Source organism: Neodiprion pinetum, chromosome 1 (genome assembly GCF_021155775.2).
Source record: "Neodiprion pinetum isolate iyNeoPine1 chromosome 1, iyNeoPine1.2, whole genome shotgun sequence".
Taxonomy (NCBI): Eukaryota; Metazoa; Arthropoda; class Insecta; order Hymenoptera; family Diprionidae; genus Neodiprion; species Neodiprion pinetum.
The window spans coordinates 26,083,095-26,110,746 of record NC_060232.1 but is presented as its reverse complement, the minus strand read 5'-3'; the positions used below and the strand labels follow the sequence as shown (position 1 = coordinate 26,110,746).

At 41.5% G+C, this 27,652-nt stretch overlaps 2 protein-coding genes across 2 annotated transcripts; both read left to right on the top strand.

Moving 5' to 3' along the window:
* Nucleotides 1-2,708: 2,708 nt before the first annotated feature.
* Nucleotides 2,709-5,846, top strand: LOC124210674 (homeobox protein Nkx-2.5). The gene is made up of 3 exons (XM_046608890.2): nucleotides 2,709-3,629; nucleotides 3,749-3,837; nucleotides 3,931-5,846. Exons 1-3 carry the CDS (start codon nucleotides 3,326-3,328, stop codon nucleotides 4,702-4,704), a joined length of 1,167 nt encoding a protein of 388 aa, XP_046464846.1. The 5' UTR covers nucleotides 2,709-3,325; the 3' UTR covers nucleotides 4,705-5,846.
* A 6,043-nt stretch (nucleotides 5,847-11,889) lies between these two features.
* On the top strand, nucleotides 11,890-18,578 carry LOC124210675 (homeobox protein bagpipe). Its single transcript, XM_046608891.2, has 3 exons — nucleotides 11,890-12,908; nucleotides 17,270-17,486; nucleotides 17,588-18,578. Exons 1-3 carry the CDS (start codon nucleotides 12,413-12,415, stop codon nucleotides 17,919-17,921), a joined length of 1,047 nt encoding a protein of 348 aa, XP_046464847.1. The 5' UTR covers nucleotides 11,890-12,412; the 3' UTR covers nucleotides 17,922-18,578.
* The last annotated feature ends 9,074 nt before the right edge of the window (nucleotides 18,579-27,652 follow it).

The following is a 27,652-nucleotide window of genomic DNA, read 5'->3' as shown; positions in this document are numbered from 1 at the left end:
ACGGGGCTGAGCTTGCGGAGAGTAACCGGTTTCGTTAAACTCTTTGACAAATTTTCAGCGATAAATCAGAGGTCACAGCGAAATTACGATTGGAAAGATGTCTCGACTCGGGTAGCCTGAAAAAAATTGATTCTTACAATCAGTCCAGACCTTGCTAATACAGGCTCGTCAAGTTTCTCAGGGACTTAGAAGTAGCCAGCCGTGATCCTATTCATCGAGAATTCATTCGTTCAATCACGCTTTTGTAAAATATTTTCTAACAAGTCGTCGCGACGCGTCGATTTTGACTAATGAAATTATTTTTAGCAGCTTTCGTTGAATTTTGAATACATGGGGAAAAAAATGTCAGAACCTAAAGTGTCAAATTTATCGAGCGAATAATTTTTCAATTTTGCAATGACGTCATTGCTCCAAAGTCGTCGTCGTGTTTCAGGCGTCGCGCAGACGCCGACGCCCGCAGCGCGCGTTCCCACAGTTAAAAACGGCGCCTACTATCGCCTGGCGCCTGCATCTTACAGCTAGCCAGGCACGCGTCTCATTTTTCAAAGAATTAAAACTCGAGAAGGAGTCAACCGATCCCGGCAAGATTTTTACCAGATATTCTCCACCCCGTCGTCCGAGTTGCTTTCAATTTTCATGAATTTAGCTGGTGCCGTTTAATTAATTCCGAATCTTCGAAACGGAAGATCAGAAATTCAAGTGTACATCCCGACAGACGCGTCTGGAACGTGTTAAGAAAAGAAACTGACACTTGCTCGGCTGAGCAGTCGCTGACGGTGGGAAAATGAATTGTCTTGTTTTTTTCACGTCCCGGTTTTGATAGAGTTAACTTTTCCTGCTTTCCTTATCAGCATTTTTGACTGACACACTCCCGTAAATAAGCTTCAAGTGCGAAAGAGACTCGGATTTAATTCGACACATTTATTTACCTTATCTCTAGTTAAAAATTGTAGACTAGTTTTTAATTTGCATTTATGTCGAATGATAACTGCACTCACGTATCTGAATTTAATACAGCAGATCTCCTAGAGCCATTGCTAATATTAACGTCCCGCTGAGATATGAGCAAAGGGCAATGATCGAGCCAAGTTCATTAGCTTCGAAACGTGAGCTGATCCGCGTAACTTGTTCAATTAATAAATTTGAATCATTAAACGTTTGATCGTGCAAGTCATGTGGGTGTGAATCGTATAAGGAGCAAAGTATAATTCTACTCATCGTGAGCTGAAAAAACGGATTTCAATATCCAGCCCCCTGTAATTTGCAACCATTGCTTCATCGGTACGGAGAAAAACGTGAGTCAATATTTAATGTTAAAATACTCCGGCAAGCTGGTATCGTCGGGATTGGTCCAGACCTTCTGAAAAGGCGGGTCTCTGCCTCGATTCTCCGCCCAGAGAGTCCAGAGCTGATGCAACAGTATGGCTGGCTAAAAAATCTAATAAAATTCACCGACACACGTCAATCAATGTTTTCTACAAATATATTATGATACGAAATGAACTTTATTCCAAAAGTCGTTCCGTGTAGTTCGAGATATACAATGTTTTTGCCAAGAAAAAAAATTCACTGTACTTTTAAACGAGTCGCTATTCATAGGGTGAATATATTTACAATAATGTAATACGCGAAAGATTACCACTTTTTACTGGAACACTAGATAGCAATTAAGCCGATCCATTGGAAGCTTAACGAGCTCCTAATGTTTCAGACTCTAAAAATGCCTATTTTCTTCTTACCAAGAATGACGATTTTTTCCGAAAATACGATACTTCGACTGATATTAATACTTGCAAATCAAGTATTTTCCATAAGCCTGATTGAATTAATTATATTCAATACATTCAGTCATAAGGATATAAACACGTATTTTTGTTCTTCACAAAAACCTGCCGCAAAAAAATTCCTCGGTTATCGTAGGTACGCCAAGAACATGAATTACTACACAAATTATGATGCGGTACCGTTAATTTTTTTTCTCTAGCATCAGCTACATGCAAAAGTAAGTAGACGACGAAATGTTTTATTTTTTTTTACTAAGTTTTCATAGATAGAAACCCCTAAAATATTTATATTGTATCTGATGAAAAAGTAACTGACAAAATCGCAATTCTGATAGTAAATTTATGCTTCTTGCTACATAGGATAATCACGATTGAAAAATTTGAATAAGTCCAACCGATAAAAATGGTGATGTCGGAAAATTTTTAAAAAGACACGACCTAACATTTTAAGGGCTGATAGCTGGGAATATGTTCGACATTATTAATTCGAATCGAATGCTGGAAAATATTTATTTGCGTTAGCCGTATATTTATCAGCAAAAATTTTATGTTTCTAAAAAATGTTCGCAATGTCAGTGACGTATTCTTGCAATTTCTCGCGAAATAAACTAATCCAAATATCAATTGAATCCAGTCTCCATATTTCAACTGGAGATTATTCGGAAAGAGATCTCAATGAATCGAATTTGTAAATGATCGATGCAGCGCATACACAAATCGCTTAAAATGATCCTCTTGTACTGGCAACCAAGTAGGCAGGTTTGATGTGTGGGTTAAAAATGGCCGATAATCTGTGAGCTCACCACCACAAACGGCAGTCGGACATCCGTGGGTTTCTCCGACAGTGAACACTTGACTGTTTGGAAAGGAGTCGTGGCGAACCTCGGCGCGCACTGTGCCTTTGCCCTCCGACCTGACCGGTGTGACCGCATCACGGACCGAGAGATCACATAGTCCCAATTAACCGCTTCACTGGATTTTACTAAGTAGCCGTTGTGTCACATTTAGTGACGTCTCCCCGCCTCACGTGCTAGTGCAGTAAACCTTCAAGTGTCTTACGGTCGTTAGTGTATATTACAAACGTCAGAAGTGGATGTACGAGGTTTTATTACGCTGTAAAATCGCTAAGCGTAATTCCTCCCGAAATCCTTACACATCGAGGTGTCAAACTCAATGAGGATCCTCCTCGGGATTGAAGAGGTGCCGAAATATTTCGCGACAAATTTAGTGACACGTGCGTGATCGGTCTCGGCTGATTGATAAATTTCCATTTTTTGTTCGTTCGAGAATTTTTTAAGCGGAGATTGAAGTGTGACAGTGATCGGTGCGGCATTTAAATATTGTTGGATAAAACCGGTCTTGATAATTTGAAGAAGTCACCCAGTGTGTAAAAGTAATCTAAATTCTTTCTATACGGGACAGATTGCTTCCGCTGCATACGTAATCAGAGAAATTTAGAAAACGAGTGATTGTGGATTTGAAAATAAAAAAACAAACATTTTACGAACGTTGAGAGGTATTAGACTTGAAAATGTGTTAGAATGCTGTCGTCCTTCACTTCGGCAACCCCGTTTAGCGTCCGCGATATCCTGAACGAAGATCAGCAATTTTGTGCCATGGATTGCTATTCACAACAGCAACAACAGCAACCTCAACCACAACAGCATCTCCCGCAAGATTACTACACGTATAACATAGTGCCGGATAACAACTGGGAGGTAGAAAAGTACAAAGAGCAACAAGGAGTAATTTCCGGCTACCAGAATTACCACCCCGAAATGAATCACGTTCACCAACTGAGTCAAGTGATGCCGCCGTATCAGGAGACCTCGGTTGCCGAGGATGGTGAGTAGTTGCTTTCCGTTTACACCCATTTTTACATTAAGTTAAATAACTCAACATTCAAGTTCCGCGACCGTTAGGTTTCAATTACAATATGCACAGTATCATTTTCCGATTCACAGGAAACGTGGTAACGTCCAGCAAAACTGAACTTCGAAAGAGTCAGTCCGGGAAAAGATCAAAGCGAAAGCCCCGAGTGTTATTCTCGCAGGTGAGTAGAACAGAAAGCAATATACTGTTTTTACACCAAATACGATTGTCGTAAAAAGGCTGCTAAGATAATCATGAAATTGTATATTTCCAGACCCAGGTATACGAACTGGAACAACGCTTCAAGCAGCAAAGATACCTGAGCGCTCCGGAGCGAGAGTTACTGGCCCAGACATTGAAGCTGACGAGTACGCAGGTGAAAATTTGGTTCCAAAACCGGCGGTACAAGAACAAGCGGGCGCGACTCGAGGACGCGGAAAAGATGCAGGCACAGAACATGAAGAATCAGTCCCTGAAGAAGATCCCGGTACCGGTACTGATCAAGGACGGAAAACCGAACATCCAGGACGCGTACAGCGCGCCTTACTGGCCGAACCTGCGGCCTGAAATCGGGATGGGAATGCAGCCGGCTGATTTCCGCTCCGGAGACGTCAGGCTGAGCCCGGAATTCAGGGGAAATCATCAACCCGACATGCGTCTCGACACGAGCGTCAGCCCGGAGTTCCGATCGGATCTGAATTCGGAGCTCAGCGGACGATCCAGCTTGAACTCCGATGTGCACAGACACATAAGTCCCGAGTTCAGGGCGAATTTAACGCCGGAAGTTCGCCCGGCGATGCAGTGCGACGGAAGATTGGTGAAGACCGAGTGTTGCGTGAATCTCTCCAGCGATGGTTCGCCCTATTCCGATCACAAGATCGTCGGCGTCGAGGCCAAGCCGATGACGAACGAAAACAGAGTAGCGCCGGAAATTTTGGGTACGGATTACAATTTCTCAAACTACTTGGGCCCGCCGAATTATCAGATGCAGTACGTAAACTACATGGACCAGGTTCCGATTGAACAGAACCTTCAGAGGCTGTGGTAGTGCAATATCATTTTAGGCTTCGCTGCGCCAACGCTTAACCAAAATTATAACCAAAAAGTATTCACTAGGATTATTTAGGAAGTTTGAGTAAGCAGGCTGACGTTCAAGTAGGATGATAATACTCAACGTAAATAGGCTAGTTAACGAATATATAGGACACGTTATTGGCAGCTGTATTTTCTAGAGTAGCTGTAGGATAGTTTTTTGTTCTCTATGTTTTAAGTGCCGCTCAAGAGAGCAGGGCGGAAATTGTTTGAGTGCTTTTTGCGGAAGCATCAATTCAAACCTATTCAACCTGTGTCTTCGCCAAAAACTGCAGTTGACGCATTCTGTTAAATTACGTCGCGAAGTTCAAAATTTCTGTATCGCATTGGAATTATCGTTATAACTATTATTATTAGTAGTAGTAACGCCGTTCGTGTACGATGGAAAATTTATTTTACACATTTTAATGTAGTTAATCGTGTCAATACTGCAAAAGTACGCGCTCGTACAACCGAGTTAATACCGTTTATAATTTTTCGCAAACTTTCCAAGTTTATCAGAATCAGTAGACATTAATGTTGAGTAAGAAAAAATTTTACTGATAAATTTTGAAAATAAAACCAATGCCAAATGTACAGTTAATCGAACCGAGTGTCTTCGCATTGTCGTTAATAATTCACGGTTTCATTGTTCGAAGGTTGATTTAATCCCGTTGCGAATTTGGCAAATAAAAAAAAGAACCAAAATATTAAGTTTATAAATAGGTGAGTTCTGACAGCTTGAGCAATCCCAGGGGCGCTTTTAGGTTATCAGCCAAAGCACGATGGGTCATCTGGCAGTCAAGTGGCCCAACTATAGCGTACATATAGGTGGTGCCTTTACTCTCTATACTATTATATCGCCTCGTGTCTTAGCATGGTGCTACTGATGCCATTAAGGGTCCTGGGAACGTAACGATAAAACTGTCAGGCTTAATTTTACCCGCCAGGTATATCTGTTCCACGGAACAAGATAATATTCTCAAGTTGGCGCTAAATAGCAGCCCACCTCGATTCCGATGTCGATGATTCTGAAACCGCTTGGCTATATTTTATTCCAAAATTGGAAAAGCACCTGCAGCACGTGTTGACCATGATTGATACCAAATGTACTTAATAGTTATTTTAGCCAAATAAGAAGCAAAGAGATGGATTTCTTCTTTTTTTTTTTTTTAATAAACTGTTTACAAAAAAAGAAATATTTTCCCTCAAATTTCCTCCAATATCACAAATATATTCATGTTTCGTAGATATAAGTTTTATCTCCTGGTAAACGTAAGGTCAACACTTTAATCGCAGGACAATGGATCATTCGTTATTCAACCAACATGTTCAGATTCACCCTTATTTGTTAAACAGAACTCCATTACATCGCCATATATTCATTCAATCAATCATGATAGGTACCGTTCAACGTTGAAATTTGATCTTATTTAACTATACCTAAAGCCAGAAGGGTGACTACCTCCGCGCATAATGCATCAGATTTCCGTGTTCCATTAGAGCAGGCAAAATCTTCCCCCGCGATTGTATTCTTTTATCAAACTCACGAGATCGTAATTATTTAATCGTACGAACACGGAATTACAAAAATTTTCAAAATTATTAATACCGTCAGTTTCAATTTTTACCCTCGCACTATTTAGAAGAAAAAACAACACGTTGCAGGTCAATTTGATGTGAGAATCACTATGGAAAAAAAAAAAATTACGCTAAAAGACAAAAATTGATTCTCCGTTGCGAAAACAAGCTTATCAATAATACAAGGGGGTCCGTGCACTCCGACATCTTCTAATACATACGCAAACTCGGTAAGTACGCGGAAAAGCTTTATACGAGTCTATATGGTAATGTGGACTAAGTTTAAATTATAGTTTCACGAAAGCTGTTCGCTTTACCGACCGTTGTGTGAGCTTTGCAAGCTCACGCGCCGGCTGAAAGTAAAACCGAAAACATTTACCGTGAGAGGCTAATGGTCTTCTGTAGCAGCCATGGGGAATTCCGCGACAGTGAATCATTCAGTTTTCTTTCGACGATCAGCGAGTCAGCCCGAAGATTAGTCAGACCTCCGCTGCGATGATTCGCGTCGCCCCTTTGACATGTGAAAAGTATTTACTCTGATTTACGTAATACAACACTGTCCAAACACCCTTCAACTGTTGGAACAACTCGAAAGCCAGGCTCATGACTGCGGGCATATTTTGGACATAATTTGGACATTTGGGTGTCACGAATCAATTAGCTGAGTAAATTAACAACTCGATAACTGGGGCCAATTCAAAGAGTCTGTTTGAGCAACGCTGAACATTAAATCTGCACGAATTTGTTATGTAATCGATCGTTTTCAATTTGATCTTTGTCTGTAGGGTGAATTGGCATGTTGCACAACGTGGACGTGCGAAAAGCTTTGGACAGAAGGATCATATTTGAAAACCGCGGAATAAGAGCTAATCCGATCTAGAATAGCGTGGAGTTATACTCTTGTCTAGTTAACCCCAATGTTAGTATGCCCTGGACTTTATATGCTCGGGGTATATCCGAAGTCAGGCTAGAGTTTAGAGTGAATATACCGGGCGGTGAAGGCACAGTAGTGTATACTAAGCACTAATATTACATCTCCGGACTGACAGACACGCGGGACTCTAAAACCCAAGACTAACAAACAATCCGCAGTCATCCGGTCCCGGTGTTTTTATAATTTTACCAAGACGCCCTCGTTGGTTGGTTACCGGTTTGTTACTTTCTCGTTAAATATGCGTCGGTGTAGAATTTCTGAGATTGCGATTGAAGCTTCCTTCCCACCTCGTACAACGGCGCCCTGAACGAGTGCGCGCGACATGGAACCTGGGGGGTCGTGATCGGAGAGCCCGTTCCTCCGGCTCAACGAGCCGAGACTGTCACGCGAATGCCGTAATACTTTCAGAAGAATACTTATCCTTTGATCCAGCGTCGGTCCGATCAATCGACAAACTGTCGAGTTACGGCGATCAGTAGTCGATTGAAAATCTTAAAAATTTCGAAAGCATAGCAAAATAGGATTGCAATTTCCTCGGACACGATTATTGATCACTAATTGAAATGTGTTTAGAATCCACACCTCCGCATTTTGCGATAATCTTAATATCACTTCAACGAATTCGCGAACAGTATACTGACAATGAAACATTTTGTTACACGTTCCAACAATTACTGTACCGAATCATCCAAGTGGTATACAACCGTTCCGTAAAGTTTTAGTAGATATTTCACCGATGTGAAAAACTGGGACAGCATAATTATGCTAATTTGCAATTGAAATGTGACTCCAACTGCGCGCATAAAAGCGATGTTAAATTTATTGAACGCGCTTCACTCCTTTCGATTCGCGTTGAATAACGTGCCTGTTGTTGTAAGGACGAAACGACGACCTGCTTTCCTGGCACCCTTCAGCCACCGTATGATTGGCGTTGGTATGAAATACAGACGGAAAAATTGAACGGCAGAAAAGAAGTAACGAAAGGAAGAAAAGAAACCCAATGATTCGCCGGAAAGAGGGATGGACGAGATGGAGGGTGGAGGACGGCGGGAGGGTATGGAACGGTCTATAAGGTATAATTTTCCGCGCCAATTAAGGTCTTTAAGGTCTTTAAGAATCGCAACCAATTGAGCAAGAGGGTCAGAGAAGACTGGCTTAGGGGAGACCCCTGTCATTTGTTATTGATTAGATCCAGTCCAAGTAAAGAAACGACTCTTCGTGTCACCACCGACGAAACGGCGGATACTTCGAACTGATATGGAAGAAATTAATTTCACAGTGAAGTTTAGGCAATCTACGCACGATTTTCAATGCTCGTTGGTCTAAGGCTCGTCAATTTAACGAATCACTTATCACAACGTATGGCTGCAGCATGTTTGGCTCTGCGAGAGATAATCAGAGTTTTCACGCTGAACATATTTTAGTCGGTATTTCGGAAAGTGCGGTAGAAAAAATTTATTTAAATTCTGATTGCTCACAAATGAGTCTCTGATCTTTAAAATAGTTACTGGATACGATTGGCAACTAGATTTCTAAATGATCCAATATGAAATTATAAAGCGTGCAAATAGTTGTAATTTGAATTTTAGATTTTACATTCAACAATTATGATCAGTTGATTGTTGAAAGAGTGAAATGAAACTATGAAAAAAACTACAAGATTCCGATGTGCGGATACACTGTTAAAAATTTCGAGTTCTTGTCACGTGAAATTTCACACGGTTTTGGGCAAAACCGACAATTTCCTTGATTCACTTTGAGTCTGACTGCACATTCGTGCAAAATTTACTTAAAACCGTGTATAATGCTCGCGCAAATTTCCTCGTTCAGGTCAAAATTCGTTTGAATTTTTTTCAGGTTGAGTACAATATGCACGAGTTGGAATAAAATTAAATATGTGTGCATGAAAATATGCGTGTAAAAACAAAAAGGAAATTTTTTTTAAAGGTATTTGCTCAGTGATGCATCAAAATTCGTGAATGGTGCGAGAAGCGTATATTATCGGTTGAAAATACATCGCATCTTGACGCTTCGGACATTGAAAAATATTTTTTTAACCCATATTTCATAACTGCTTGCCAATAAATGTGATTCGATTTATAAATATGTTGCAAGAATTCTCGACAGCCTTATAAAATTATTTGAAAACATCCACTTCAACAATAAATAGTAATTCATTTTTATTTTTGTGGAATCACGGTTCTGACGAAGGCTGCAAATTTGTATTGAAAAACCATGGTATTACGTAGTTCGATTCGAAATTAAAAGAATTTTATCAAAACCTGTGGGACGTTAATCGGAGCGCCGGTCCATTCCGTGGCCGACTTCGGGTCATCATCGAGTCAAGTGAGGCGTGAGCTACACTTCTGCGGTTCACACTTAATTAAACAGACTATAGGAGAGCGTGGAGCCGTAGGAGTTGCCACGTGGCAGACAATGGTGCAAGTCTTTAGCGCCGATTGTCATGTAAAACATACCCTATATATGCAACGGGCAGGCAACACCGCCTCCAGCTAGGGAAACGCCTGCATCCGGTACACCGTAACTTGTTACCGATGTGAAGATGACTCTTGCCTCTCGGAAATCATTCTTCAAATAACCGAACTGATCGCGATACGCTATCGGTTGAATACTGGTAGAATTAAACGCGTCTTCGCTTGAAAAGCTATTTCGGAGCAAACTAATAAACTGTTGACGGAGTGCACCGGACATTATGTGAATATTGAACGGTGCTGAAAGCGGTATTGACTGTCATTGCCGGTAACACTGCTGAAAATTTTCTTCTTTTCAAGTTGTGAATTTACCTGCATCAGACACTGATCATTCGTTCTATTGAAAATTTCCCATCGCATAGTTGTGTATATAATATATAGTCCGGTAATCATATTAACATGTTTAGCGCACTTTTCAGTCGTGGCCAGGTTTCAATATTAATGGAATTCACTATTCACTCGTCAATTGAGCTTCGATCGATTAAAAACTTCGAGATATATTTTTTTTCAATAACTGCGAAGGCTGTCCGGAGTTTGTTTGAACGCAGTCAGATCAGAGTGAATTTAGAAATATTTGAAAATCTAAAAGCAAGGGTCAGCTAGTTTCTTTTGATTAGAATCATGTGAAACTGAGAATATTTGCATGAGACATCAGTTTTTGTATTTAGATGTATTCGAAGTAAAAGCAGCAGCGAGAGATCGGATCACCCGCTTTTTCGACGCTGTGCATTCTCTGATCTTTAGTTGTTTAACAAAGTTACCACTTTCAAGCGAATGTTGAATCCTTTGATGCTGGGAAAATTACTCTGGTTAGCAATTTATTTGTACAGTAAATTCCCCAAAGATTTAAAAAATTGACGGTTAATTTCCCACCGTGCAGTTTCTGAAAAAAATTATCGATGTGCGATACAATTATTATATGTTCACGTTGTTCGCCTGGTAGAGAAATTTCTTAACAACGGTGATGAAGTCGAAAAATAAAAAATTGAACCCAATTTGATCTAAGGTGTTACAATAAATTGCACTTTCATTCTTTTTAAATCCAATCGGAAGCGCGCTACTAAAAGATAACTTCAACGAATCAATTTCAATTCGTGGAAAACTTGATCCAGATAAATTAAAACAGGCGTATATTTGATTGAATTGCTTTATTAGTTCGATTAGAGTTTTCATTGGTAGATTAATAATCTGCTTTGCTGCTAATATAAAATCAATATCCTACTGAAACCGTATACAAGACGATAGATGTAATGGTATTAAAAAAAAAACAATGCACGCTCACTCAATATTTGAGTGATCTCCTAGATGACAGGATGACAAATCATCGTTGCCCCATCCCATTAAGTCCAATCGACTATTTCTGGGTCCTCGGTTTGATCGCACCACGAAAAATTTTAAACCGTTGCCAAAAGCTACTCATCATTCAAGAGGAAAGAATACGCAAAGATAGATATCAAAGGCTATAATCACATCACGTTAATACTTAGTGGAATGTCATAGAAGAAAATACGCGACAATACGTACGTAGGTATGCACAATATACACGTAGGTGCGTAGAGGTGAAAAAAAGTCTGGCGAAAGCATCCCTCGCGGTATCCGCTGTGAATCATATTAATACTCAGGGAATACTCAGTTTAAAAGCCCTCCGAAAGCGTCCCCCTCCGTCCGCCGCACTTTCGCAGAAGCTTCCGGGCGAGCTCGTCGACTGAGGGCGTCCAATTGGCTGGTCGAAAGCTCGCTCCCCGTCCCGTCCGGGGATTGGTTACTGGGCGAGGCTTACGCGGGAGTGAAACGGGTCTAATCTGATAACGCGGTAAGGTTGAACAAGAATGAAAGGCCGAAAGCTCCACCTACTCGTAACGAGTGAAGCAGGAAGAGACGCGCGTTCGCTCGTAAGCGCGAGAGAGACGGAAGATGCTGCGCGCACGACCGGATTTCTCAATGAGTGGAACGAACACAGAAGCATCGGGAGAGCCGTGTGCGTGTGTCGAGACGCGTGCGAGGGAGGAGGGAGCATGGGATCCGTAGGGAGTGGGACTGAGACGCAACGACGGTGTCGAAGGAGGGAGATCAGAGCTCTAGTGGCGATCTTAATTTGAAAAATAAGTTCGCCGTGCGTCAAGCACACTTGCTCGAAGCACCCTCGGTCAGAAGGGTGTTTTCTCAGGTCGTCTTGCGTTGTTCTTAGTGATAGACAGTTACGATTGCGGCAACGTTCGGACAGTTCGAGTTTCATTCCAATGTACCGTACTACTCGAAGGACTCGAGAGTATTTGGATGGTGATTATATTTAAGTTAAGTTGAGATTGAACTAGTTTCGAAGCATATTTCATCGAGCAATAAACCAAAGTGCGTCGGAGTCAAGTTGTACTCCACAAACGTGAATCACCGAAGGAATATAAAGCGGGAAAAAGACTTGGTTTTTTTTTAGAAAAAAACCTGGCCCGCAAGTGTCTGTGATATCACTAAAATTTTCAAACGATGGTTTCACTCGAAAGTGTGGGTACTTCTGAAACGCTTTCTTGAACTAATCGGTGTAAGCTGAAAACGCGCCTCTGTAAGAAGACTGTTGAAGACGCGTTGTTCCGGTCGAGATTTCGCGTATAAAAATCATCGAAAATCAAAAAATTGCAAAAATTTTGAAGAAGGGAGTTGTTTCGAAAACGTCACGTCGCGACATGATGGACGATCCGAAAAAAATAGAAGCCTCAAACTCGCCGAAAGGTTCGCAAGGCTCCCAACCGACTCCTTTCAGCATAGCGGATATTTTAAGCCGCGAAATATCCTCCCAGGAACCGGAGAGACGTCAAGCCGCTTCCGAAGAGGTAGAAAAACTGACACATCCTCTTCAGGGTAAACTCCTCGTTGAATACGCGCGCACCACGAGCAGCCACCCTTTGACAGAAGCCGAGGCTCATCTTCAGGGAACCCGGTTTCCAAGATTTCCGTCACCGGAGTTGAGCATGGCTCGCGAGCTCGATATCCTCAGACGAAATTTAGCCCAGGCCAACCTAACCGGCTTCGGGAATCTTCAGCACCTTGGACAGGGGAGCTTCAAGCACTTGGAAACTCTCGGGACGATCGCGGCTTATCAACAGAGCGCCACCGAGGCCAGAGACTCCGCGCAGCGACAACAGGACGAGGCTTTAGATATGAGCAAGAGCAAACTTTTCGGTAAGTGGAGGATCAGCTAATTGCTCGTTTTATGCATCCTTCACTGCTGGGAAAATCCTGTGCGCGTTTCTACGTGGACTACAATTTAATGTCAACCTAACGCTAGCTGATGTACAATTCCCAAGTCGAACATGGAAACTTTTCTACGTGAGAGTTCGAACTCACGAATTTCAGCACGATCGAATTTTAGAGTCATATGGTCTTTACAAATTTTTTTACACCATTGTACGAATCGGCATTTCATCCAAGCATACTTTTGTCACCGAAAAACAGTCAATATCCGTCATGCGTCAGAATTTTTTGTCGGAAATCCTTCAATAATTTTTATCGGACGAAGTTGAGCGATGTTCGAATCTAACGGTCACAGTTCGAATATGCTTTTGCTTGAAAAAATTATGGACACGCGTGCATGCTTCCGATGCAGTGGCTGTTTCAAATTTTCTTAGACTTTCCCTCGCACGTCTCGACGGTTTTTTGTCGCCAAGTTATGCTGGATAGAAGAAAAAAGGAACGTTTCAAGTGTTATTCGAAAGAAAACAAGACAAATAAACGCTGCGTCGGCCGAGGCATGCATCGAGCGGTTCAATCTCGGACTAAAAATAACAAATTTGAGGGGTGAAAAAACTAGAGATGATTTCAGTAATAATATCATAAAATGTAGCTGAATATACTTCGCGACGTAAAGGGTGCGACATAAATCAATCCAGAATAATCGACTGTATAGGGAAAATACCGATTGCATTAAAATGCTAGGGATGATTAGGAAATGGAATTAAAATTCATAGTGTATCGGAAAATATTGATAACCCAATGATCATTGTTTGACGTTGATTCGGTTGATTTATATCCATTCTGAATTTCTTTTTTTAAGTCAACTCGGCCAGCGATAAGGTAATTGAATTTAATTTTAGTAGCATGAGTGGCACTTGAGCTAGCAGACGTCATAAGTGGCCACTACACTTCTTGTTGGAAACGAAGGTTGGGGGCCTCAGAGACGCGGGCGGCACAGACCCAAAGCACTTGTACGTCCGAAGGACGTCGCAGACAGGGATGAGGACAAGGGCAGAATCCTTTGGATATAGGGTTACATGCTTCCCCGCATACCGCCACAAAGTACAAACAGAGCAGCATTCTCCTAGAGTGCAGAATCAATCACAGTTTAACAGCTTTTATCGCGTAACGCCGGGTACAAACGCACTCGAGATCAGACGAACAAAATTATCCGCGTAATAACGGTAAATTTTTCTAACGAATCAGGAATTTTAAAGCACCGAACAACGGAAGTCCGAACTTGGCGTTGGACGCAAAACAAGCTGAGAGCATCTCTAGTGGTTTTACACTCCTGCGAGAGTAGGTATCTAGAAACTGATGGTAGAGTTTAATTTATCACCGCGAGTCAAGATTGCTAATGCCGAAACACTCGAGTTGAATTTTGATAATTTTCCAGTGCCGGATAGACACGTGTGAAGAAACCGAGGGACTGCGAATCGTGGAATTTTAACTTCACTCAAATTCTCCCGTGCATTTTCGAAATCGGTAATTAAAAAACGTCCGCGTCAGCGAGAGAAGCGATTCGACCGTGTTCTGTAATGACAATGGCCTGTTTACTCGCGGTAAACTATATCCACGTGCAAACACTGTTAACATTTAGTGGCGGAGGCGAGGCTGCAGCAGAGAACGAAGTAGAGCGGCGGCGGTACGACGGGGACATTTGAACGGAATCTATATTTGATCACTTTGGACGTCAAGTTGATGTCATCTCGCGCTTAATGCGTCGAAGCCCCGTCGCTTGCCAAACATCCTCTAGTGGGCTTGATGATACGTATAGATATAGAAGTAGGTATTAACTCTTCGCAGACACGTGGTGAGTACACGTCACGGAATCGGAAAAATCTTTCATCATTTTCGAACCTCGTTACCAATTTTTTCTTAATGAATCGTAATCCACTGACTGAGTCCAAACCAATGTAACCTTGAACCGTGACGTTAATTCGCACCGGGTATCGTTATAGACCAATTGGGAGAACGAGAAAAGTGCTCAGAGTCAGGAATATCGTAACTGGCAACGATGTAGTGAAAAATGAAGCAAAAATTTCTATCGTCGCGTTCTCACGAAGGGAACGTTATCGGCGAACGGATGTCGCGTGGTTGAAAACTGGGAAAGCAGTTATGAGAAAATTGTGTCCCATTGGCGGACAATTTCCTGTTAGGTAAATGTACAAAAGTGCAGAACCCTACAATTAACTAATGCGTTCTCACCTTTTACGGCAGTGATACGTTGCGGGTGGCAGGGTGGCACCTGCCGGTACCTGGTGCCGCTGATTCAAACCTCTGCACTTATGAAATTACCCTCTTTTCGCTTCCCAGGACTTTTGCTAGTTTAGAGTTACTTAATACGCTAATGGCACCGAGCGACCCGCAACTCATCTCGATGCGGTTCTTCGCTATTTCACGATGGTATAATGATGGTAATCAGAATGACAAAGTGAGAACTTTGTTTAAATTGTAATTGCCTCGAAAATATACCTCAGAAGTTACTCAATTTTATTCAAGTTTACTTTTAAGAGTTATTATCGAATTCTGCAGGTGCCTTAATGATATCGTTTCATTTGACAAGTTTGAGAATTACGAATCTGTAACTTCGGGGACGTTATTCGAACACTTTGTATACTCATTCCAAGTCAAAACAGTGATAGTAAGGAATAAAATTGATTGCTGTCTGAACGATGAAGTTTTTGTTCGCTAATTGTTTGAAAAAGATTTACATTCGTCGGAGAAGCGTATGGAACTTTTTCATTAAAAAAAAAAAAAAAAACGTTTACTCTGGTTATATAAATCCATTCTAATAAACTTATGAAACTTATAAATTTCATCTTTGTATCTCTCGATGCTTCGATACCGAATGTTTGAAATATCAGACGGCTCCATGTTCGTTTCATTGATGTACGTTTTTCGAACAATATCAAACGCAAAGGATCTAATAGTATCCAAAAAGCGGTTGATCTGATTACTCACGAAAACTGCTTTCACGTTGACTGTGTCTAGCTACAAAAGGCAAAGGCTTAAAAGTTCCGACTGATGCGTGAAAAAAAATTCCCTTGAAATACCTCAATTCGATGAGAAATACGCATTTCTTTGAATGAAAAGGCGTTTGAAAACGAAATGAAACGATGGAACGTCAATACACAGAGTCGAACGTGTAAGGGTGTATTAAAATTGAAGTAAAACCAAAGATTCGGGCAATCTGTAGGTGGGATAGACCCGATTTGTTTTGTATACAAACTCGTCGAGGAATGGCGGTATTATTTCTAACCGCGGAACTCGTGAGGAAACGTCGTTTGCGAGAGTGCAAGGGTACCAAACTTCACATGGACGAATGGTACACAGATTTGGAACTAATCACCGGATCAATGCACACAAGACGATCGGGACGTCAAATATTTCGCCGCGCTGCTGGCCGAGTCAAGTATCGTTTAGGATCATCCAATAATAAAGCCTGCCGAGTAAACACATCAGAGTAGCGGCGACATGTGTTAATGTTTGAACGAGACATCAAAAGCCAACAAGTCCCTTCCACCCTCCGTTCCTTCACCCCGGGCCCGGTTCGTCGCTCCGTATGTCTGTGTCTCCGTTCCTCGGTTACTTTTCCAAGCCTCGCAAACGGCTTACTCGATCGCGACTCGCAGAGCCAAAGTACGAAATGTATACAAACGAGCCTGATCTAACCATTCGTGATAAAAGTGGCACATTTCATCGAATCCTCATCGATAAAAGCGGCGATGTTCCCATCTCTCAAAACAAGGTTCGCTGTCAAAGCCGGACCATAATTCGTATGTGGCACCTCTGTTTCACAGATGCTTTATATATGTAGTTACAGGAGACGATTGAAAACGTACCGAGGGTCTTTTACAGGCAGCAATGATCCTCAGACTTGTTCGCATGCACATCGTTCGCACGCATGCAAGGTACGCGACACCTTCCTCCTCTATGTTATCCAACATTAGAAAATAAAATTAAACGTCCGCAGGGTTGATTCTAGATCAGAGACGTTAGTTGCTATTATCTTATTTAATAATGATAAATTGATATTCGAAAATAGAGGACGGGAGGTGTTGTATACCTTGCATTCATGTGAGCCATGTAAATAACATACAAACTGCAACCTGGCTTGTCCTTTGAAATAAACACACAGTCATTTCACGAATCTCTACTCAATTATCCCCCTTGTCTCGTGTCTTGAAAATAATTAACAATAAACAAATACAAAGAACATAACGCGTACAATTTCTGTAACAAAATTGAAGAAGGTAACTTGCCGTGGACCGAAGCTCAAAACCACCGTTTAACATTTATGCTCACAGACGACGTCGAGGAAGATATTTACGACTCTCAGTCTCACGGGCAAACACTTCAAGGCAGAAAGAAGAGGAGCAGAGCTGCCTTCTCTCACGCACAGGTATACGAATTGGAACGACGATTCGCGGCGCAAAAATACTTGTCCGGACCGGAAAGAGCCGATCTGGCTCGAGGTCTCAAGCTCACCGAGACCCAAGTCAAAATATGGTTTCAAAACCGAAGGTATCTATCTAGTCACCCGGTTTCTCTATTATCCGACACTGCCGCTGCTCCCCGAATACTATTACATTTCTAACTCAACGTTTCCTCCTCGCTGATTCAAGGTACAAGACCAAAAGACGCCAGCAGCAGGAACTCGGCGCCCTTGTAAACTCTGGATCCGCACGGCGAGTCGCGGTTCGCGTTCTTGTTCACCCGGACGAGCATCTTCGAGGGGTCCCGCTTCCCGGTCCCGGCCAAATTCCCGGACAGCATCCCGGCGCCCAGATACATCCGGTGAACAAGGCGCTCTCCGGTTTTCCCTACTACTGCCTCCCGTATCACCCCTTGTTGTGCCCACCGCTTCATTCCGCTCAAATACAATCCCAGACCTCGATACAGGATATGAATCAGAGGCAACGAGAGATGCAGCTTTCGAAAAATGACGACGAAAAGTAATACACCGTTACGATAGGATTATTTTGAATATTGGACGTACGATTGGTTTACTATTTTTATTTTTTTGAGAAGCTTTTGAGAAGAATATTGTATCCGCGAAACATCGTGCAGAAAAAGAAACTATAATTTTATTAATTTTTTAAGATCGTATATTATCTGAACCTTTGGACATGCCAGCCAGCCGTTAAAATATAATTGTATAAAATACTAATAAAGGCACCGGAATCGTGTATACTGCATAAGTTGTAAAATGAACAGCCAATCGGGGACGGAGGATTGTAAGAATTGAAAGAGAAATTGGGTTCGGAAGACATATGCGTTTGTTAAAACTTGTTAATTATTCTTCCTCAAAAATAAATTTGGATTCATGAAGCGGAGAGATTCGAGCACTCGTCAAAAATTATTGAATAACTGAAATTCACTGACGGCACAGTATTTAAACGCCAGATATAATATGCAATTATTTATGTATTTTTTTTTTTTTTTGCACTCGTTTTCCCGATGCACGAATTTCTTCGAACTCAATAGTTATGATAATTATTAGAAATATCTAATTACGTTCTGCGGGAAACTACAGAATCGTTGATATAATAGCTTATTTATTATAGATATTACGAACTGTGTATATTAGAGTGTAAATAAATGTATAGATTGGGACCTACGGTCTGGATATGAGGAACAAAAAAAAATAAAAATACCAATGAAAAGAAGAACGTGAAAAAAAATTTACTGCCTCATTTTCCCCGTAACTCTAAAAATGGAAGAAAGAAAAATCCGCCACAAACCTTAGAAATATTAAAGAATTTAACTTTTCTCTTTAAAATGTAAGTCCCCAGCCATCGTGATACTCAGCCGGCAATACGGTTTCACTTCTTTTATACCCTTCTTGTAATTTTTTGTCCCAAAATTGGATTCTTCTCCTCTAAAAAGATGTAATTTTTTCTTATAAGTGTTTTAATAGTTCTGTCTGCCCGGGTGGGTGGCCCGCAGTCAGAAGATATGTTTATTCAGTCGCAGTCAAGCAGACTTAACCGTAAGCCAAGAAAAAAGTAAGATCTGACACTCATCTGTTGTAAACAAAAGAGTAACGTTACATCGAGCAAGTGACTTTGGTTCGAGCCGGCAGAATCTTCAAGAACTGTCTTCTGAAATATGATATAATATTTTTTCTCAAAATTTTTCTACACACCGAAGCATATCGTTATTATAACGTACAGAATAGAGCGACAAGAATTTCATTGATTTAAAAATGAGCAACGAATAATTATTCGTTGCCTCCCGCAATTTCGTCTTTCTTTCACTCTCTTATTTACAACTTTTGTTTCTGGAAGCATGTATGCAACGTTTTTTATCTGTATATTTTTCCAACTTCCACCTAGACGTATAGGTATACATAACGGTGTCGGTAGTTATGCGAGTGTTGGTTCTTTGTTACATGAATGTATTCCGATTTTTTTTTTTTTCTCTCCACACGGAAGATAATGTACAGGCGCTTCTGCAGTGCATTAGCGCTCTGTTTATAACAATTTCTAAACATTCTGAGACCATCATACACTTCTACCGAAGCAGTCGCTTGTCTGTCTAGTTGTAGCGTTATTCGTGCCGAGGCTAGTCCTAATGACTTGTGGTTTTCCGACACTTTTTGCAATCCTGTTGATGAAAGAAAAAAAAAAAAAAATTGGAATGCAAAAGAAACCGCTGAAACTTCTAAATTTATCGCAAATTGACAAGCTATCAATAATCAAATGCGATTATTTAAAGGCCTAGAGCCAGAAATTACTCCAGAAGCTCTTTAATATCGACTCACTGCTAAGCCAGGTTATGAATTTTTCAGCTAGAGACATGAAATCTCAATTATCACTGATATATTAATCATTTGGCTGTAACATTCAGCAAGACAGGATTGCTACCGGTTCTTATCCTGACTTATTGTGGACACCAAAAATATTATTTAATGATCAATTTTGATCCTAGAATTGGTTTTAAAGTGTAGCAAAAATAATTGCGACGATAAATAATTAACACATGATGTAAAATAACGCAGGGTATAAAAAATATATTTAAATAAAACTCACAGGATCAATTCATGGCATGAAAAATCGTAATCTCTGTCACTTTTGCAAATAAATTATCAATAACGTGAGCAGTGATACCTCGATACTTATTAATGAGACCTAAAACTTGTGACCTCCTTAAAATTTTCGCTCAGCAGATGTGTCTTCCACATCGAAACTGTTGCGGTTCGGTGACCTATTCTTAGCCGACAGTTTGTTGCATCTTGTTCGCGGATTATTTAACGAGGGAAGAAGGCAAAAACGCGGAGTGCAGTGCTGAGAGATACAAAGCACGGGCGTTTCAAGCTGAGATTCAAGCGGTAATTAAGTGAGGGCGAGCCTCCTCGGTGTCCACCACCTCCTCCTTCTTCTTTCCCCCTGGTTTACACATCTTTATTCATTTTCTCCCAGTTGTTTGATTCCACTTCTTAATTTCGTTCGCAACTTGGCCAGGGATTCGAATGTCACAATTGCATAATCGACGATCATTCGTTGGAAATGAACAACTGATCAAATCATTCGATCACTAAATCGAGTTATACTATTCATGCTGTGAGAAAATTTTTGGACAAGCAATTCTTTCGCATCTTATTATATTACACAGCTGATTAATCGTAAAAATCGGATTACTCATCGGGGAAAAGTGTGAAGCAAGGAGGAAATTATACTTGCGAATTTCTTGGCTTCAGAACGACAAAACTGGCGGGTGAAATTTATTTAGACAATGAATCCCTGGCGGGCGGATTGAAAATGTCTGATTTTTATTCCGGTCTGAAATGACGCGTACGCAATCTGTAATCGCCACGGTGATGAATAACTTTATTCGCAGGATACCTATATACACTTGCCTCGCAAAACGTTCCACAAAAGTAAATGGAACGTCGTAATTGCTTCCGTTGGGTGAATTTTTTTAGCTGATGCATTATTTGTCTTTGAAAACACGTTGAAGTCGAACTTATCAAGTCTCAGATCTATTTATGCGTACGGAATACCTAAGAAAACTAAGAAAAAAAGAAAGATTGAAAATCACCCAAGTTGTCATTGCGACAGCTTCGTGTGATAAAGATTTTATCGTCTACTCCAACGACAGTGTAACAGCAGCTAGGTGTGTCTGCGGGTATAAAACTACTAGATTCCGTGAGACGTAAAACGTTCCCTGAAAGGTTGGCTCTACCGGGGAGTGTGAGGGTGAATAAAGGGGAAAGAGGTAGCTGCCATTAACAACTAATGAAAATTAGCCATCGTCGCTTGATTGAGCGTCGAATCGTTACGCTCTTGTTTCACTTGGGAATTATCCGAGTTGCGTCATTAGACCTGCAAAGTATTATTCGCGATGCTCGGCTGTTTTCAGGGTCTTTTCCCTGCACCCTTGCAGGTATCTAAACACGGATTTTCAGCAATTTTCGAAGCCCAACTCGGATCAGATATTTTTTTTCATCCCTCAATGGTGAAATTTCACACTCGCAGCTTGGTACACGAACCGCCGCAGAGGTGATTGAGCTATAAAAATTCGAGATTCGTACGGAATATGAATTCGATTAGAAAAAGATTGCCGGTTGTAAGCGCGGCGAAGAGAATTGAGAAGAGTGAGATTCTGAAATTTTATTCAGAAATTCAGTTCGCCTGCAAGAGTTCCTCCGCGAGTGAATTGCGGGTTTGGAGTTTGAGATTTCTCGCGGCACTCCGCGGGCGATGCTCAACTTTTTTTCCCTCCTACCTCGCTCTTTTCCCTCGTTTTCCCGCAATTTTTTCCCCTATTTTTCTTACGTCCCGCGACCAATTGGGACCGTTGCCAAGGAGACCAAGCTACGTGGTTTCGACTATTGAAGAGGTTAAAGTGGACTTCGACTCAAGTCTCCCATATTCAATCCTCCAGATGCCACGGATTGACTTGAGAAAAAATAATTACACAAATACAGGTAATTTTAAAACGCAGCCTGAGTTCAATTGTAACGGAGATATCCAAAATTGAATATGAGATCACAGTTAAAGTTGTCGCAAATAATTACGATAAAAAATATCTTACGTGCCCAATGACCGAACGATTTCGATACTCAACTTCCTCTCGTTTCATTCGGTAAGTCGATAAATTTGCACTCGTTATCGTCGAATCAGAAGCGATCGATTAAAAGCGTTCGAGCATTAAGAATTGCGGAGGAGTGATATAGATTGAAAGCCGTTCCTGAACCGCTGGCAAGACGGAAGGAAAGGAGAGCGGATAAACGGAAAGATAGAATAAGTTGACGGGCTACTAAGGAAATCGTTTTTCCGCTTTTCCTCCCGTCTCAAAGAAGCAATTTACTGATTTTTCCTTCGAACGGCGTTGGGGAAAATTGTTCCTGGATTGGCCAATCAGTCCCGCTTCAGACTGCAGGGCCGCACCTACGAACGCCGAAAGTACTCGATTGTAATTTACATACCACATATTTTCTGTGTAGCCGTAAAATACGTTCGCAATTTCTTCGCATCCAGCGACCCGGGGAGCGTGTGCAAACGACGCAATACATCTCGATTAAAAATCGTGTATAACTTACGTGCGTTACGTACGATACGTGTATACGTGTTTCTCTAAGAGTGCTCGCGGTTAAAAGGTCACTTAGTCCAACGTTTAAGAGCTGTTTTTGCCAGAAATAAACTTGGAGTGGTACTTGAGTGAGTGCGTACTTGAAAAATACCCTGTAGCTTGTGCGGTATAATATCCAGGGCACGTATTATAGGCTAACAGAATTCGTGTACCGATGCTTTGCCGTTATACGAGTTTACACGAAAACTCGATGTTTATATCAAGGATATTAGCACACATCCCGATCTTTATACTCTACGCAAGTTTTATTCATGGATATAAGAAGGAATCGCTATAACCGTGTGCTTTTCGCCGTTGCACCGTCGTCGTCGAAAGTTTAAGCCAATACTGCATCTGTCGTTTAACGTCAAAGTGACGAACAGTGTAATCGTTGTGATTTTATTCGTGAGAGCGTCATTTGGCGGATCGTTAATTTTCACTGTTTATTTCATATTTCTAATAATTCACTTTTCACTCCATTCAGAAGGGCTCTTTCTTTCACCAGTATTTACATAGTATAAGGTATCTTACCGAGGAAAAAGTGGACGAGAAAGTTTACTTCTGAAAAGCCACTTGACCCAAAAATGCTTCTGCAACGTACGACAAACTTCTGTGAGGACTTTCTAGGAAAAAAAAATCTTTGATTATATCCTTTGAAATACCTTATTGAGCGTCATATTGGTTGTTTAATTATTCGTTCGTATATTTATTTATTTATTAAATCATGTACCTACCGCATACCCGACGAGTGAGTTTAACGCAATCCAAAATTACTTGTTTCTTTCTTCATCTCACATTGAATAAATTTGCTATAAACAATCGTTGAGATATTCAGAGAGACTGAATTTTGATTTTATTTTTTTTTTCGGAAAATACACTTTCTGAGACGCAATTCTCGACTGAACCTATGTATGCAAAGTAAATGGTATCCGAAAAACACTGATTCACCTTATACCGAAATACCACGAACAGTTTAAGAAACAAACGATTTTTTGTCTGTAAAATAAAATAAAAAAAAAAAATCATCACGAAACGGCCAACCAAAAGCTTCTAGAAAAGCCTGAAAGTTTGGTACTGAGATTTTCAGTATTCAATTGATCAAAAATGCTAGACCGCTGTACACCGGAAGTGAAATACTTGAGAGGCGCCGCGTCCGAGGATGTAGGGAACAGTGGCAATTTCTTTCCATCCAAATAGCCTATAAGGTGTAATGCGTATGCAGGAGGCAATGGAGTCAAAAAAATTCGGCACCGATTGATAGAGGTACCTTGTCGTCAGGCTAAAAGCAATCAAAATACAATATTTGAACAATTCGGATGCGCCTATTCCGTTAAACGATTCCGACTATAGAGACTATAAATAGTTTTCAAATTACCCCGGAGGGTCCGCGGAGCGTTTTAGCGGCCATTTTGGAAAAATAAACGACATACGAAACAGATGACTGCTTTGGCGAGCGAAGCTAACTCGTCAACGGAGTGACAGGCGTTGCTCGATTGTTTTTCAGTTTACGTTAACGTTTCGTTTTCGTTTCGAAACGGTCGTTGAACGGTCCGACCGTGGCTGCAGTCTTTATTGCTGCAGTTATATTGGGTGTTAAGCTGTTAAGCCTGAACTATTTGATTTTATGAGATTGCCACGGCGCCAGATGGCGACGGAACTTCTCACAAACTGTTTGGGTTCATTTATAAAGCGAACTCTCCCCTATCACTCCCTCCCCGACCGTTCGCTCTTTTTTCCGCGGATACCGAACGATTTCTCAAAAGGTAAATAATTTCGCAGATATCCAATAATTCGATGATTCAAACCGAACTGTCCGCAAACAAGAAAACAATCTGATTCGTAATCCGCTGGAGATATAACACAAAAGTATATAATAGTATATATATATATATAAGTATATCGAACTAAATTTCGGTGCTACTGTGACATTCAAAAATTGAGCAAATTTCGGCGCTTCTACTTTTTTTTTTCACAACAGTATTTTCCACGTTAAGGATGATTGTCAAACTTCGTGAAAATTTTTTTATAAAGAATACGATCGACAAGTGTTGATAGGTGGATTTTTGAAATCTGCCCGACCGACTCAGTAAACGTTATTTCCTTCAAGTCCCTGTCGATATTACGCTTCCGTACCGCGATCTAGCACGGTAGATTTCTGTGAGCAGACCTACTGACCGCAGGGCGATTTTACCGACAGTTTCCTGACTTATCGGCACGCCGACTCGAACAAAAATTCACTCATTTGCCAGATGGCGGAACGATCCTCGCTCTCGACTCGCATCGTACAGAACTAATTGTAATGGCTCATAAATCCCCGAGTTTTTTTTCTTCTATACCTCGTTTTTCCCCTCTTTCTTTTTCTTCTGCAAAGTTACTTTTTCTTATTTTTCACCGCAGCAGTGTGAATAATCGAATAATTATCTTTCCGTCTCTTAATTGGGCCACCACAGTAGAACTTTTTTTTTCCTCTCTCGTTTTTCTGTTCCTCTTTTTTCGTTTTACCTTCTACTCTTCAAACAATCTTTCCCGCTAAAAGCTTTCCCGAAGCGGTTAACGAATCGAATGACCGTCGGAATTTTTTTCCAACATGTTTTTTTTTTTTTTTTCGTTTTCTCTTCTTATAGTTAGATCGTATCCAATGCGTAATTTTTATTGCAAGAAATATTGCACTTATCCATCAGTCGTAACGTAAATAACAAAACGAATAATTATAAAGAATTTGTGAAAACAGTCGTGATTTTTTCCGCAATATATTCCGATTGCGCGGTGAGTCGAAACGTTTTTTGTTCGTAGATAGAATCGATCCGCAGCAGCGGAAGGCGTGATTGGTACACGACGGAGCTTGGGAAGGACGTGATTCTGATTTCGGTCGAGGACTAGGAAAGCCGTAATTAGTTAATTAAGGTAATTGGCGTATCTCGTTTGAATCTCAAAGGAGAGAAAAGCGTCGGAGTTGCTAGAGAGCCGAAATAGGCGAGCCGATCATATCGCAGGGTAACAATCTTCGCACCTTGAGCCGTGCGACCGTCAATTTACCTAATAGATTATAAAATTGGTCCATTTTTGTCAATCCCATTGGCGTGTTAAGTGAGGGCCCCCCTTTTGTTTCACAAACAATGGACCGACGTTTGCCAGTCATGGCGGCGCCCTTTGACCGTCCGGGGACCAATCGCAGGTCGTCTTTGGACGGCGGGCGCTCGAAAAGAAACGGTGCGAAGATGATTGAGATTTTCTGAGGGGATAAGAGGGGGGCCGAGACTCGTTCCGACGCCTTTCCTCCTCCGGTACAAGCTGCGTTTTTCGACGCCGCGACGGCCCGCAGACCGCAGCCCGCACTCCGCGTCTCCGCAAAAACGGGCCCAATTTGACGAGGATTCAACAATTCTGCACGAGGGTTCCGAACCCTTTGTGATGGTCTGACCTAATCCAATTCGCCGTTGGCTCAGGTCCTTTATTCCTTCGACGGACAGCCGTCGAATCGCCGCGTGATCGCGCGCCGCCCCGAATCCCGGATCTACCCGCAGACTCCAATTCCAATTGCCGCACGGGCAGCCGTTGGAAGTTTTTCGAATCGGTTGACAGTCCCCGGCAGCGCGGACGGAACCTAGAATTTTGCCAACTCATTCCGGCGGCGGCCCCTTTGCCCCGTTTTTTGCCCCCGCCCGTACAGTGGTTCGATTTTCAGAAGGTCGTACGGAACTCGCTAATTGATTAATCATGATTTTGTATACCTATATGGGCGGTCACGCCGTTATTATTGATAGGGCTTAAAGGGTGCGGAGCCGTGGACGAAAAAATCCGGGTAAACGAAGCAGTTCTGAAAACTCTTTGATTGAATTGGGGTAAACCTGTTTTCCACACTGTCAGGATCGAGGATCGGCCTTGCACGCGAGTATACGCGAGATAAATTGAATTCGCTAGCTTCATTTTTTTTTTTTAACATATACCACGCGTTGTTTCTTACGGGATGAAGAAATGGTCAAGATTTGGCTACTTAGGTACGTGATAAAATAACGCAAATATTTTATTTATTATATTCTAACCGATGACTTTTATGCCTGTTAAGCATTATTAATCGACGCGTTTTGAACTTTAGAGACTACAGAAGTTCCGGATTTACAGATAAATGACGAGGGACTAACTAGACTCACGATACTTTACCACATAGGTAAGCAGTAAAGGATGAAAAAACGTGGCAACGAGTTGGCACAACCGATACAAGTCCGACTTTCAATACGTTTGCAGCTTAGCGTCATTCCGCAAGATATTACACACGCGGCAATCATTTATACATGGGATAAAAACGTTTTGAATAACGAACGACTCGAGTCCCATACGGTATAATAGTTTATACCGGTAGCTCTAACAATCGTTACGTCATTCACAATTCGTGTCCGCGATCTATCTCTCCGTCGTGCAATATATTTAGCGGATAGACATTGTAATCGACACGGAAATCAATGTGGTTATAATAACGTGTATTTCAGTACAAAACAGTCAGCCCTTGCGTAGGTAGTAGTATAAGAGATATATTGCAGGTATACGCCGTCGTATAGAAAGGAATAAGCGAGCTGTGTCAGCTAACCAAGTTACGCCGAAATCAGCCACCAAACGATCAAACGTCGCCCGGTCGATAAATCACGTTGCGTAAGCCTTAACGATATTGACAGCAATTAACTACGCAATTGAACCGTGAAGCGGAAGACTGCAAAACAGCAGCGGCAGCATTAGCGGCTTTGCGTCTGTCTCTCGAGCCTGGCAACTGCCTTCTGTGCAAAGAACTTTATGCACCAGCTCTCCGAAGGCATGACCGTCCAGCCATACAGACGGCTAATAGTTTGTCCGGGAAAGTAACGACTGGCTGACGCCAAACGGTGTGTTCGAGGTTCCTCCTCGAGACGATTTTCATCTGTTTTACTATTTTATGGATTTCTGGCTCCAGAGTGCCGCCTGCACTCGGGGCCCTTCGGGGGCCTTTAGGACCTTTAAAAACCGCTTCTCGGCTGAACCCGCATTTTCAATTATCTTTTATTGAACGCTCTTTCGAATCGATTTCACATCTAAAGTAACCGCTTTCCCCTTGCTAGCATGGAAAACCACTAATCGACGATGTC